We start from the raw sequence: 15,130 nt of genomic DNA, 5'->3' as shown, positions 1-15,130 counted from the left end.
ACCTTATCTTTCCTTATTTCTCCTCAATGTTTCTCACTCATCACTGTCATTTTCTTAGCACTTCCCTCTGCAACTACCTTTCCCTCGCTATCATCCTTCACATTTAGCAACACCCTGAAATATTCTGCCCATCCTCTTGTTGCTGTCTCTTCCATTATCATCTCTCCATCTGCACATTTTACCTTTTCTTCTCTATATGATTCACCTCCTCTTCCTCTCCTAATTTCGTTCCAAAACATGTTTTTATTACTTTCAAAATTTTCCATCATACTCTTACCCCATTTCACATCTGCACTCCTCTTTGGCTCCTTTATTTTATGCTTTACTTCTCTTTTCTTTTCTTTGTACCTGTCATATGATTCTCTCATCCTATTTTATAACCAGTTTGTGAATGCTTGCTTCTCTTCTACAACCTTCTTTGCTTCCTCATCCCACCACTCACTACCCTTCCTTATATTTCCTCCCGTCCTCCTTGTTCCACACACCATCTTTGCACACCTTGTGACTCCCTCCTTGAAACATCCCCATTCCTCCACTCCTAGTTCTACTCTATCATTTACTCCCTCCCACTCCTCTCTCAGCTTCTTGTGCTCCTTTTCTTTCTCATTTAAGCAGTTTACTCTAAGCACCTCCCTACCTTCTGTCCTTTTCCTCTCTCTCCATCTATCCTCCACTTGCAATTTACCTTCCACCAAAAGATGATCTGATATTCCCCCACTCTCCCCCCCTTAAAATATATACATCCTTAACTCTTCATACTATTCTCCTGGTTACCACTATATAGTCCATTAACGCCCTATCTACCACCCTTCCATCCACCACCCTCTCCCAAGTGTACTTATGCTTGACTTTCTTCCTAAACACTGTATTTGATATCATCAACTCTCTAAACACATCACCATTAACTCTAGTACAATTTTTTCCTGGAATTCCACATTTCCCAACCATTCTGTTTATTGATTCCTTTCTTATCCCCCTAGTATTAAGGTCTCCCAGTACCACTACATTGACATTTTTCCCTAAACCCTCCATGCACTCATTTAAATCTATCCAAAAACCCTCCTTTTCCGCTACACACTTCTCACTACCAGGCCCATATTCACTTACAAAAACCCACATCTCCTTTCCCAGTTTCACCATTATCCACATTAACCTTGAAGAAACCTCCTTCCACTCCACACGTTTACCTATCTCTTCACTTACTAGTATAGTTACCCCTTCTCTCCCTCGTCCTCTCTTCACTTCTGACACCCTCCCAACTACACTCCCAAACTCAAACTCGCCCCTCACTTTCAACTTAGTTTCACTCTGCCAACACATCCATCTTTCTTCTCACAAACATACTGCCTATCTCTTCCCTTTTACTCTCATCTGTACCACATCCATGCACATAAAAAGACCCAAACCTTAGGGTACTGGTTGGAAAACTCCCAGACCCTGTTATGCCTTTGCTTTTTTTTAGGAATGTCCCCTTTGGGGCTACAGGGAGGAGGATGATTGGTCTATCCCTGTCCTGTTTTTGTTGCCTTTTATGACTAAATGGAAATTCTAGGTGGCAGTATTCTTTTCCCCCACCACAGGGTTTGGTGAAATGAGAAAATGAATATTTAGAGAAGTGGTACAGGACAGTAACAATAGTGGGGAGACATCATAATGGAGGGACAGTCACAGTATGATAAAGTATCATAATTTTTTTATGAATAGAGATTTCCTCTACCACAGACAAAATGATGTGTGGCTCTGGCCCAAAGAGGCACCCCATTTACCCACATTTATCTTCAACTTCCTTCTTTTGCACACATTTCCAAACTATGTCACTAACTTCCTTAATCCCTCCTCTGATACTGCTACAAGCACAGTGTTGCCAGTAAACAACAACTGGGTTATCTCTCATTTAATTTTTCTCCATTTTCTTTAACCATCTCCAGTCCCCAGCCCATTAATGTGTGTATGTACCTCATCTTTTTTTTTTTTTTTTTCCTCCATTTTCCTCATTCACCACTGTTATTTTCTTAGTGCTTCCCACTGCAACTAACTTTCCCTCTCTGTCTTCAAGCACATTTAGCAACTCCCTAAAATACTCAGCTCATCTTCCACTGTAATAGGGTTGTGTAATGTCACCATGGTTGTACATAATGTATGTGGATGAGATGATGAAGGAAACATGAGTGGCAGTGGTTTAAGGGGGGCTGTCTTGTAATGAAGCGGTAGTGGTAAATCAGCTCCAGCTGTTGGATCTGCTTTGGGAATTATGTCTTTTGCTGCATTGGCTATGATCCAAGCAGTGTGGCGGGGAACAGGGATGACCCATCATGTATTAAGTGCTAAGATGGGAGGGACAACACATGGGTTTGTATATTGCAGTGGGATGGGTTTAAGATGGATTTATGCTTTGATTTGGCTGTCTATAGTATAAGGGGGAAAAGACCTTTTGGTGTGTGTATGTATCCTTGAGTGTAATGAGGAATAGACATTTAGGAATGGATGCAAAGAGGAGACTGTATAAAGGAGTGATTGTGCCAACAGCACTGTATGGGGCAGAAACTTGGAACATAAGAGAAGAAAAGAGGAGTTTGAATGTGTTTGAGATGAGGTGTCTGAGAAGTATGGTGGGGGTTACTAGGCTAGATAGAGTGAGAAATGAGGAGGTGAGGAGGAGAACAGGGGTGAAAAAGGAGCTGGGAGATAGGTTTGATGAAAGAATATTAGGATGGTTTGGACACATGGAAAGAATGAGTGAAGAAAGACTAGTAAAAGAGGTATGGAAGGCAGATGTGGAGGGAGTGAACATGAGGGGACGTCCTAGGATGAGGTGGATGGATGGGGTGAAGGGGGCTTTGGGGAAGAGGGGAATGTCTGTTGAGGAAGGACGGGAGAGGACGGAAGACAGAGGTGAGTGGAGAATGGTTGTATATGGATGGTGTTGTGATTGCATGAGGAGGAATGGGCAGGGGGGTGGGGGGTGAGGTAGTATGTGTGAGCAAATTTTGACGCAGCCCGAAGGGATTTCTCCCCGTCCTCTCCTTATATGCAAGGGGGGACGGAGAGGGGGGGTCGCCGATTAAATGAAGCGGCCTTGCTGTGGATGTGCTGTGTCTTGCGACACTGCTTCTGACCCAGGGCGGTGGGCAAGGTGCAGGGATGACCCGTCATCCAGGAGGTGCTCAGATGAGAGGGAGGGTGGGAGGGGTGTGGAGTGTATTTAGGGATGGAATGGGTGGGAGTGATTTTATGCCTTTCCCTTTTTGGCTACCTCCCTTGAAAGGGGGAAAAAGCCTTGGTATATGTATGTATGTATGTATGTATGTATCCTTGATATCAAATACTTCTATTGGTCTCCACACTTAACATCTCATCACTTGCTAAGAACCACTTTTCCTCCCTTTCCACTCTACCTACTACACTCCTGAATTCAAACTCGCCTTTCCCATTCAGTTTATTTTCACTCAGTACTTACACATCCATCTTTGTGCAAACATAATACCAATTTCATTTTTTTTTTTTCTCTCACTTGTTTTATGTCCTGCATATTCAAAGACCCAATTACTTTTATTTCATCTTATGATTCTGCTCTGCTTCAGCATTGCTCATGTTTAATTTGATTGTTGTTATTACAGGAATCTTTCTTATGGTCGTCAAAATGATGAAAATAAACGTGCCATCAAGGAAGCTAATGGAATCCAGGCTCTTGTTCGCCTTCTTCGAAAAACTCCAGACAATGAGGTCAAAGAACTTGTCACAGGCATTCTATGGAACTTGTCGTCATGTGAGGTAAAATTATTTCAGATTTGTTGATGACTCTTCATAGATCTCTTCTTCCACAATGTTTAGAAATTCTTTCTTTATGGTATCAATGCTAAGTGGATGCTTGCTGGTTGAGTGGGTTAGGACATCACTACTTGTGATAGAGGTTGAGGTGATGGTGGTTCAAACCCTGCCACTGGCAAGTTGAACTAAGGGCGTGGTCTATTAAATTCTATGCTACAAAGTCCTCTGTAAAGGGCACTGTCTAAGCCTCTTGATGGGGGGGAGGGGAGTTTTGCATTGTAAAACAGTCATCATCATCATCATTAATGATGGGTATCTATGAGTGGTGGTCCTGCAAGGTGGATGTTAGAGAATCGTCTCTGCTGTCTCTCTTGAAACCCATTAACCTCTCCAATATATCCAATGATTCAATGATGCATCACAATACTCACATTATAAGATAGAAAGTTACAGCTGTATTACTTGTTCTTTTTCACTCTGAATATTAATAACCACAGAAAACACGATCAAGCCAGTTCACAAAATTTGAGGGTCACTCAGCTACAACTACAAAATAAATCTAATCAAGATGTTGATGTTAGCATCCTTGTGTACCCACTTGTGCCCCATGATGCCTATGTAGGCGTCATCATATGGAAGAGGTTAACACCTTTACCTCCATCTTACTGGTGGCACTTGGTGTCCAGACCTGGCTGAAGATGTTACATTCCCAACTTCGACTATATTTCCTCCATCTTTTCACATAAGGAGAGCTGATGACCTATGACTGCTCCTCTCCTACTACTACAAGTCAATGATAAAAACAGTCCCACATTAATTTATCAGAGAATACAGTCTGGCATTTCTTCCTAGAGAGATCTATGAAAGAGCCTGGGGACTATCAGCTACTGTGAGGCTGCAGGCATCCAGGCAATGAAAATTGAACCAACAATTATTATCATTATTCTTTCCCATGTTCTTGCTTTACTATTGTTTGCTAGTGCACTGGTGACATAATCAAAAGTATGCTGGTCACACATTCACTTGGTTGTGGGTATGAATTCTACACTTCTCTCCAATTACCAGCAGTGACTATTATCTGACCCAACAGTCAGTGAATAGGGCAAAGGTGATGGCTTAGGCTGCAGCTATATGCCTCCTGGCATAGGTTCCTCACCTTCACCAACTGCTTGCAAGGACAGTGGGCTTAGACAGGGACTTTACAGAAATGATTAACTCTTACAGCTATACTTGGTAGCTGTGTACACAACCCCTAGAACTAGTAGTACAATGCATACTACCTTGTGACTAATGATTTATATGGGTGAGAATGCTTTGTAGTTAACATTTTTAGTTGAATAGAATCTTGTATCAACTCATTCACTTTTAAGGGAATGCCATAGAGATGAATGAAATAATCTTTAAGCAGCTAGAATAAGAGGAAAACTATTACCCATTACAAAAAGAGTTGATGGAGATGTTCTATAATCCACATTGCTACCAAGGTTGTGTCATGGAAATGAATGAAATTGCTTGGTAGAGACCAACGCAATATGTATTAAGCATTCTATTGTATTGGTGTAAATAAAAAAAATTATTATGCTTTGCAGAACTAATTTTGGTTACATCTTTTTCTCTTTGTAGGACTTGAAACCAAGCATAATAGATGAGGCGCTAACAGTGATTGTGAGCCACGTAGTCATCCCATGCTCAGGTTGGGATGGTGGAGAAGTTGAGAGGGATCCAAACACAGATGTGTGGTGGTCTACTGTATTTAAGAATGCCTCAGGAATTCTTAGGTGAGTGGTTTTCTTTTTCTTGAAAGATCTTCAGGGGTTTGGTAAAACAAGTGATCAATTATGTGGTGCCTGGAGTTCCTCTAAGACCAGAGGGCTGAAGGTCCATGGCAGCTGGCAATGGTCCATGTGACTTTGCACAGGTCTCTCAGAAAGGAATGATGGATTACTATGTGTCTATTTGTATGAAAGATTTTCTGTGTCATCAGCAGATAAAATGTAGGAAAAGAGGTTGTGAAAAATGGTATTACCCTTGTTGGAGAAATGAAGAAGAAGAGGAGATATAACTGCTTTTAGAATACAGTAAGGAATGGAAACAATTGAGAGACAATTGATAAATACTAATATTGGAAATAGGGTCTGTAACTTCTTTGAAAGTTATTTTAAGATAACCTGTGTTCATAATTTGCTCAGAGGAAATGAAAAAGAAATTTGAATAGGATATACATACATATACATACCAAAGGCCCTTTCTCCTTATAAAGGGATGGCCGAATCAAAGCACATGCCTGCTACTTGCACATGATAACCCTTCTAACAATGGGACTTTAAAACTTTGTTTCCAAAAAAGTTTAGTTGGTATTTATTCATGATTAGATGTTCATTAGTTGGTTTCTTTTTCATTTTCAATCAATCCATTGCTCCAACATCTCTTGCAGGAGATCCACATCTCTGAGGTAACTGCTGTCCTCCAGGTTGGCATATAAGTCATTCAGGGAAGATATATTGTTGTTGTCGTCTCTGTTGTCTTTAGTACCGTCATTGAAATGTGGGTAAAATAAAGTGGTGAGATGTACAAAGGGAGGGGATGGCAGCAAATTGGAAGTGATTATTGAGGGAGAGAGACTGGAGGAAGTGGATAGTTTAAGATACTTGGGTGCGAATGTGGTGGGAAAGGGAGGAGTGGAGGTGTAGGTAGAATGTAGATTGAGAGAAGCAAGTAGATACCTTGGGGTATTAAAAAGTATAATAAGAAATAGACATTTGGGAATGGATGCTAAGAGGAGATTGTATGAAGGAGTGATTGTGATGACAGCACTGTATGGGGTAGAAACATGGAACATAATAAAGGAAGAGTTTAAATGTGTTTGAGATGAAATGCCTGAGAAGTAGGGTAGTGGTTACTAAGCTGGATAGAGTGAGGAATGAGGTGAAGAGGAGAGCAGGGGTTGAAAGGGAGTTGGGAGATAGGGTTGATGAAGGAGTATTGTGAGGATTTGGACACATGGAAAGAATGAGTGAAGAAAAATTAGTAAAAGAAATGTGGAAGGCAGAGGTGGAAGGAGTGAACATGAGGGGGTGACCAAGGATGAGATGGATGGATGGAGTAAAAGGGGCATTGGGAAAGAGGGGAATGTCTGTTGAGGAAGGAAGGGAGAAGACAGAAGATAGGGATGAGTGGAGAATGGTTGCATATGGATGATGCTGTGATGCATGGAAGGGAGTGGGTGGGGGATGGGGGGATTGAGGGAGTATATGTGAATGATATTTTGATGCAGTCCAAAGGGATTTCTCCCCACCCTCTCTTTTTCTGCATGGGGGGGATGGAGATTGGGGGGTGGGGGTTGCCGATTCAATGAAGTGGCCTTGCTGTGGATGTGGTGTGTCTTGCTACATTGCTTCTGATGCAGGGCAGTAGGCAAGATGGAGGGATGACCCATCATCCAGGAGGAGCCAAGATAAAAGGAAGGGAGTGGAGTATGTGTAGATGGAATGGGTGGGAGTGGATTTTATGTCTTTGTTTTTTGGCTGCTTTCCTTGTTAGGAGGAAAAAGCTGTTGGTATATGTATGTACCATCATTTTTATTTTTGTCATTGTCAACAGGTTAACATGGGACAATCAGTCAATCTGTTGCCCCTGGTCTCTCTTGCAGAAGACCTGAGGCATAATTGTGTGTATGTATATATCATAAGTATATTTTCTTCAGGAATGTAAGCTCAGCTGGTGAATTTGCACGGACCAAACTACGCCAGTGCCATGGTCTGGTGGACTCCCTCCTCACTGTTATCAAATCAGCTATCCAAGGGTCTTCACATGACAACAAAAGTGTAGAAAATTGTGTGTGTGTCCTTCGAAATCTTTCGTATAGGTGTCAGGAAGTGGAAGATCCTAATTACGACAAAAATGTCCTTCCTACCCAGTCGAGGGCAACTGCTTCAGCCAAAGGTAGGTCTTGATGGAAAGAGTGGACTTCGGAGATGAAAATGATTCAATAGTCAACTAATACTTTAAATTCAGGTAGCAAATTAATACTCTTCTAATGCAATTTTTTTTTTTTTCATTTTATAATGTTTATTGTTTACTCTTACTAATTGTTTGTATGTTTTTAGGGTAGTATCTAGGAATGATTTTGTGGACTGATTGGAGTTTATTTATTGGTGATAACTGCACATGTGTCTGCACTAATTTACTTACGCATTGTCCAAAAAGACATCTTGGTATAGGCGTGTATATCAGGACTACTACTCAAGATCTTCAGTGAGACTTGTGTAGAAGTAAAAATGAATTCTCTTATGTACATAATCTGTGTACCTACAGCCATTTTCAGAGATTAGTGTTTACTGGGGCTGTCAAACGCATTTCATTAAAATGAGAATATACTAAGAATATAGCATTGCTGGTCTTTTGTCATTATTTATGTTGCTTTTGTAATCAAGGCCTTTTTTTTTTCCTTAAGAAAACCATATATTTTTGGAATGGTTTGTGTCCTGTTCATTATGATTATATCACTAGTAAAAGTTGTTGCAATAGGCTTACCTGCCCACCCCCACCCACACATTCCTTGTTCTTTTAAAAATGGAGTTACCTCAGTACCCCCCCAAGAGCTTGGTAATGGCATTTTTATGTCCACATGCATGGGCTGATTCATATTATCTTGCCCTGAATACACCGTTTCTTTTAAAATAGACCCTTTTGAATGGATCTTTTCTCACTCTTCAGCGAATATTTTGAAGCTTTAACTTTTATTTGCAAGAAATTTTAGAAATTTGTGCCAGAATGTTACGTACTTGGTTAAGTTTTCCTGATGTCTTTGTAGCAAAGCGAAAGTACTTGTGACTTGCTTTTCTAAGAGGACAGTTACTTATGGTTTTTGCATAACATATTTGTGATTATTTAGTAGTCCAGGTTTTGTTTTGGCACTGTATCACATCACAGTGTTGCAGACAGTTTTGTATAATTTTTCACGATGAAATGATAAGGGTAAAAAGAAAGTGTGGAGGTATGTGGGTAGTTATTATTTTATTTACTTGTTTATTTATTTGTTTATATATTTATTTTTTCCAAAGAATGAGAAAACTTGTTTGTCTTTTCAGAAGGAGCACATGTTACGAGTACAGTATGTGCTCTGCACAAATATGCATTTTATTTCAGAGAGATAAAAAAAGTGGTAGTGTCGATATAAAAAAGTTAATTCTTCAAAAATGAAATGGAACAGCCTTCTTTCTGCATTTGTTGTTCCCTGTCTTTTCTCGACTCTTTCCCCTGTACTCTCTTTTTTTTCTCTCTTTCCTTTGCTTTCCTCTTGCCTCTGCTCTCCTGTCCTCTCTTTTTTTCTCTCTGCCCTCCTTGTCTTTGTCCCCTCACTCCTCCCTTCTTCCTCATATGTCTACCTTTTCCTTTTATCCCTCTCTTTTCCTCCCCTTCCTCCCCTCTCTCTCCCACTATTTCCCTTTTTCCCCTCTTTTCCTCTCTTTTCCTCTTTCTCCTCTCATTTCTCTCTCCCTTCTTTTCCCCCACTTTCTTTTCCCCTCTTTCTCCCCTCTCTTTTTATCCCCTCTCTCTTTTCCCCTCTCTATATTTTCCTCTCTTTTCCTCTCTCTATATTTTCCTCTCTCTTTTCCTCTCTTTTTGTTTTACTTTCCCTGTCTCTATCTCCTTCTCTCTCTCTCCTCTTTCTCTCTCCTCTCTGTCTCTGTCTCTCAATTTCTGTCTCTCCCTCTCCCACTCCACCCCCCTCTCTCTCTCTCTCTCTCTCTCTCTCTCTCTCTCTCTCTCTCTCTCTCTCTCTCTCTCTCTCTCTCTCTCTCTCTCTCTCTCTCTCTCTCTCTCTCTCTCTCTCTCCATCTCTCTCTCCTCTTTCTCTCCTTCTCGCTTTCTCTGTCTATCTCTCTCCCTCCCTCTCCCTCCCTCCCTCCCTCCCTCCCTCCTTCCCCTTCTATCTCTCTCTCTCCTTCTATCTCTTACCATCTCTCTCTTCCCATCTCTCTCTCTCTCTCTCTCTCTCTCTCTCTCTCTCTCTCTCTCTCTCTCTCTCTCTCTCTCTCTCTCTCTCTCTCTCTCTCTCTCTCTATCTCTCTCTCTCTCTCTCTCTCTCTCTCTCTCTCTCTCTCTCTCTCTCTCTCTCTCTCTCTCTCTCTCTCTCTCTCTCTCTCTCTCTCTCTCTCTCTCTCTCTCTCTCTCTCTCTCTCTCTCTCTCTCTCTCTCTCTCTCCCTCTCTCCCTCCCTCTCTCCACACACACACACTATAGATCAAAGTAAGGTCACAAAGGGCAGCGGAAGAGATACTAGCAAGAACAGGTAAGTTAAGTAAATATTGAGCACTATAAAGATGTGTGGATAAAAACAGATATGGACCTTGAGGAAAAAGAAAGAGAAAAGACATTAAGAAATGAAGTTCAAGAAAAAAACGAGAAAAGAATGTAGTCTGAGAAAAAGAAGTTCTTTTAAAGAGTGTTAGACATTAGACTGAGATAATGGTATCTGCAAGAAAAGGAAACAAAAGGAACAAGATGGAGAGTGCAGAAAATTAAAAATGGCTTATACTAATGTAAATTGTTTAATTTCAGGATTAAATGAGCTGAATGATTGTTTGTCAGAAGCAAAACCAGACATAATGGCAATTATAGAGACAAAATTAAGGGTCCACTATCACCTAATAGTGTTGGAATTGGATTATATAATCACTGACTTAGAAATAGAGAGAAAAACAGGGTGGAGGAGTCATGTTCTTGGCTAAGAAAAATTTAAATGTGATGAAGGTTACAATAGGAGAGAACAGTGTGGAAATGATCATCATAAGAGTTGAAGATGAGGACATGAAAAAGAGAATGTGGTGATCTGTGTACCCCCAAAAATGGGTTCTTGGAGAGAGATTACTCTAAAATGTTAGAAGATACTAGGATTTCATTAAATAGGGTGCTGAAAGATGAAGGAAACGTGGTACTTATGGGAGAATTTAACTGCAAAGAAATTGTTGGGAAGAGATGACAGTGAAAGGTGGGAAAGAATTTTGGGGAAATGTATTACTTGACTATGGAATATATAATGACACAATGGGTAAAGTCACCAGATATAGAAATAATGAAGAATTGTCAAGACTGGATTTATTCTTTATGTCAGAACCTGAAATTATGGATAGAATTGAATACAAGACACCGATTGGGAAGAGTGACCACATATTACTTGAACTAGAACTAAAAGAGGAAACATATGGAAAGAAATGAGAAATACAGAAAGGGAGACTGGTATATAGTAAAATTGACTTTGTTAACCGTAAGAAATTTGTTCAAGAAGGTTGAGATAAATTTCACAATGAAAAGATGCAAGTGGAAGAAAAATGGAAGATTCTGATGGAAATCTATAATGAAGGGGTGGATAAATATGTACCAAAACAAAAACAAGAAAAGGAATATAATAAGAGCTGGTTTAACAGAAGGTGCAGCAAGGAAAAGTGAGATAAAGCTTGGAAAAGATGGAAAATGAGAAAAATCCTAGAAAGTGGCAAGTATATATCAATGAAAAGAATGTATATGTAAAAATACACAGGGAAGAAAAAAGAAATTATGAAAAAGACATAATAGAGAGATGTAAGGATCAACCAAATCTATAGATATGTGAATGGTAAATTGAAAAACAAGCATGAAATAGTGAAACTATGCCAGGGGAACATGGGATACACAGAAGATATATAAATGGCTGGGGTCATGAGTAAACATTTCAAATCTGTTTTCATTTGAGAAAAAGTATGGCACTGAGATGAAAGGTGAGAAGTAAAAAAAAAAAAAAAACAATTGGGGAAATAATAGTAACACAAACTGAAATAATGGACCAAATAACAAGCCTTGATGTCAGGAAATTGCACATCCTGAATGGAATTGCAAATTAGATACTAAAGGAGTGTAAAGAAGAATTGGTAGGCAAAATATATTAATAAGTTGTTTGCTTTAGAAAGAAAAAATAGCTGAAAACTGGAAAAAGGCCAACATCGTACCAATGTATAAAGGAGGTAACAAGGAAGACCCAATAAATTACAAACCAGTTTCCCTTACAAGTACTGTAGCCAGAATTTGTGAAAAAGTTATAAAAAAAAATTATAGACAAAACATTTGGAAGAGAACAACATACTAAACCTGAGACAGTTTGGATTCAGACAGGGAAGATCATGTGCCACAAATCTGATTTGCTTTTACTCAAGACTATTAGATATCATAATGGAAAGGGATGGATGGGCTGATTGTACTTTCCTAGATTTACAAAAAAGCTTTTTGATAAAGTGCCACATAGAAAACTATTAGGAAAACTGAAAACCATAGGAGGGTTACAAGATAATCTATTAGAATGAATGGAGGATTTCTTGCATGGAAGAAAAATGAGAGTAGTGCTCAGAGATAAAGGTTCTACTTGGGAAGAGGTGATTAGTGGATTTCCACAGGGATTGATACTGGTTCCAATAATGTTTGCTATTTATGTGATTGACATGGATGAGAGTGTGGACAGATACATAAGCTTCTTTGCTGATGATGCAAAGTTGTTGAGAAGAGTGAGCACTGAAATAGACTGTAAGTCATTGCAGAGAGATCTGAACAAAATTTGGGAATAGAATCAGATGTGGGAAGTGGACTTCAACATTAAAAAATGTAGTATAATGGAATTTGGAAAAAATAAAAACAGGATATCAGGACAATAAAAAATTGGTGAAAAGGATGTAAAGAAAGTGGGATTTGAAAAAGACCTGGGAGTAATCATCACAAAGGACATGTCCCCTGATAAACAGATAAACAAAATTGTTGGAGAAACCTACAACTTGGACGAGGAAAAGGTGAAGAAAATACTAGTCACACTGATAAGACTAAGACTGGAGTATGCAGCAACACTGTGGTCACCCAGCACCAAAAAGAATATAAGGAAAATTGAAAGAACCCAGAGAGCAATTATGAAGATGGCCCCCACACTCTCAGAACTATACGAAGAGAGACTATCAAAACTAGAGTTACCGACCCTGGAGCAAAGAAGAGAAAAAGGAGACTTGTTGACCATCTATGGAATCATGAGAGGTATGGAAGTCCTTGATAGAGAAGACTTACTAAATTGGGATACTAGAAATACAAGAGGACATAGAAAGAAACTTAAAAAGGACAATTATTGGAGAGACCTGAGAAAAATGGCTTTCCCCACAGAGTGTTGGATGTATAGCAAACTGGATGAAGTCATTGTGTGTGCAAAAACCATACATGAATTTAAGAACAATTTAGATACTGCGAGATACAGAGACGGACAGCACGAGCATAGCTCTCTTTCCTGTAAGATACAACTAGGTAAATACACACACACCACACACACATACATATATATATATTTGCTCCTGAATCCTTTGTTAGTTCCCTCTACTCTTTATTTCTTTTTTCTTTTTCTCTTCTCTTCACTGTCAGTTTCTGTCATCCTTATCTTTTTCATATAAAATTTTATCTTTGTAATTTTTCCTGTTCCAATTTAGATTTATTATTATGTTTATTGATTGATTTACTTTGACATCATGAGCTCCCCCTCTCAGAGAGGGCTAGGACAATGTCTCTATATGGAGACTTTTGAAGCAGGAATTATGTTTATGATTAATATATGTGTTGCTAAGGTTAGATGATCTCATATGTTATATTTAATAGTTTGATGATTTGTTGCAGAGCTTATGGATTGATTTTGCTTATCAGTTATCAGGGTAGACTAAATCTACATATTTGAATATTTTCACACTTAAGTCCATGTTTGTAACAGAAATGGGAATGCTTTCCGTCTATGGCTCCCTAATATGAATATTGCTTCTTTAGATGCAATATTTTCATCATAATCATAAGATACTAATAGTGAGCACTGATTGTTAGGCTGTTTGATCAAATTTTGTTGGTAAACAACCGTATTATTAACATCTCATTAACAGAGGGAGGAGAGGAAGGGGCAGACAAAAGTGGTAGGTCAGCCGATCCCAAGGAAAATCTGTGTAAGCTTCTTCCATTAGCCTCTTCACTTATGAGTTTTGCTTTCCTTGGCAGATTATTTGGTTCTTCATTTTTAGTTAAACAGATGCATAAAGCTGTAGCACTAGGACAAATGTTATGATTATTGTCTTTTTAGAATGTAATAGATTGGCAGATGTGTACATTGTTGGTTTTAGTTTTTATTATTGTTTTTTATGGAATTATGTTGCTCAAGGATACAGTACTAGCCAAGCTAGGGCTAAAAAAATTATTGCCCTTATATGATTAGCATTTCGTTTCCAATTTTATCTTTGTATCTCCATTTGTTTTATTTATGAGTTGCTATCATTGCAAAGTTTAGATGCAATGTTGCACAGAGCTGGCCCTTCCTGTCCCAACCTAATGGAATCCTACTTATTATTGTAATTGCTGCTGTATGGTTGTTGATGGCATTTGTAATTATTTAAATGCTGCTGTGGCTGTCAGTGTTGCTGCTCCCGCTGCTGTGCCATCACTGGTACCACTGCTTGGCTTGTCATCCTCCAGCACAGGGACATGTTGTTTATAGTACAGTGTTTGCACAGATTCCTTTAAATGTTGACATCATTTACACCCTGGGAAAGAGCCCTTTCTCACTCATATACTGCAAGCTAATTTAGATAATTGTTGCCTCCACAAGAATTTACCTAATTGCCTGCAACTTATGATGTATGATTGATGGTGTGCATGACCAAATGTTAATTCATCAGTGCATGGTAGATGAGGACTTGTTAAATATTAAGTATAAGAATAGTATTCTACTTAAAATGCAGAAGCGAGACGTGATTAAATATATATTGAAATATAGTATTCCTTAGAATATATGCCTATATGTATAATGAGTACAGCTGACCTGAAGATTACATATAAATGGAACAGTTAGTTCATGATCAGACTAATAATTCTTTAGTACCATAAGGTTAGAGAAAACCAGTTTTGAGGAAATGTGATAATGAATCTATAGGTATGTATACATATACATTATTTGTTTAAATAAGTGATCGTAATTACTTCTAGGAGTTAAATGATTCTTATGTTTGTTATTAGGGTTGGATATAGTTAATTTTAGATCCTTGTACGAGTTTAACAAGAGGGAAATGTCTCTTGAGCAAGGAAGGGAGATAGGGATGAGCGGAGAGTGGCCATGCATAGATGATACGGTTATGCAAGGAAGAAGAGAGGGACAGGGGATGGAAGGTAGGGGTGCTTATGTGTAAATTATGTTTTGACACAGCCTGAAGGGATTTCTCCCCGTCTTCTCTTTTCTGCATGGGGGGACAGAGAGGGAGGGTCACCAATTAAGTGAAGTGGCCTTGCTGTAGATGTACTGTGCCTTGCTACATGGCTTCTGACCCAGG

The 15,130-nt window shown here is 39.1% G+C and overlaps 1 protein-coding gene across 24 annotated transcripts in view; it reads left to right on the top strand.

Moving 5' to 3' along the window:
• p120ctn (adherens junction protein p120) overlaps positions 1-15,130 on the top strand; it is a 751,624-nt gene that overhangs the window by 695,401 nt on the left and 41,093 nt on the right. For 22 of the 24 annotated variants that reach the window (XR_012967136.1, XR_012967138.1, XR_012967139.1 and 19 more), the window contains 4 exons: positions 3,618-3,771; positions 5,392-5,546; positions 7,472-7,710; positions 13,697-13,756. Coding sequence is in view for 18 of the 24 variants with exons in the window: in XM_076197956.1 (XP_076054071.1) it covers positions 3,618-3,771; positions 5,392-5,546; positions 7,472-7,710; positions 13,697-13,756 (608 nt within the window). In the remaining 6 variants the exon portion in view is untranslated. The remainder of the gene's footprint in view (positions 1-3,617; positions 3,772-5,391; positions 5,547-7,471; positions 7,711-13,696; positions 13,757-15,130) is intronic. The other 2 variants (XM_076197943.1, XM_076197942.1) reach the window with 1 other exon arrangement.

Source organism: Oratosquilla oratoria, chromosome 14 (assembly GCF_046742065.1).
Source record: "Oratosquilla oratoria isolate Oo_2021 chromosome 14, ASM4674206v1, whole genome shotgun sequence".
NCBI lineage: Eukaryota > Metazoa > Arthropoda > Malacostraca > Stomatopoda > Squillidae > Oratosquilla > Oratosquilla oratoria.
The sequence above is the reverse complement of the archived record's forward strand: the minus strand, read 5'-3'. Positions and strand labels throughout refer to the sequence as shown.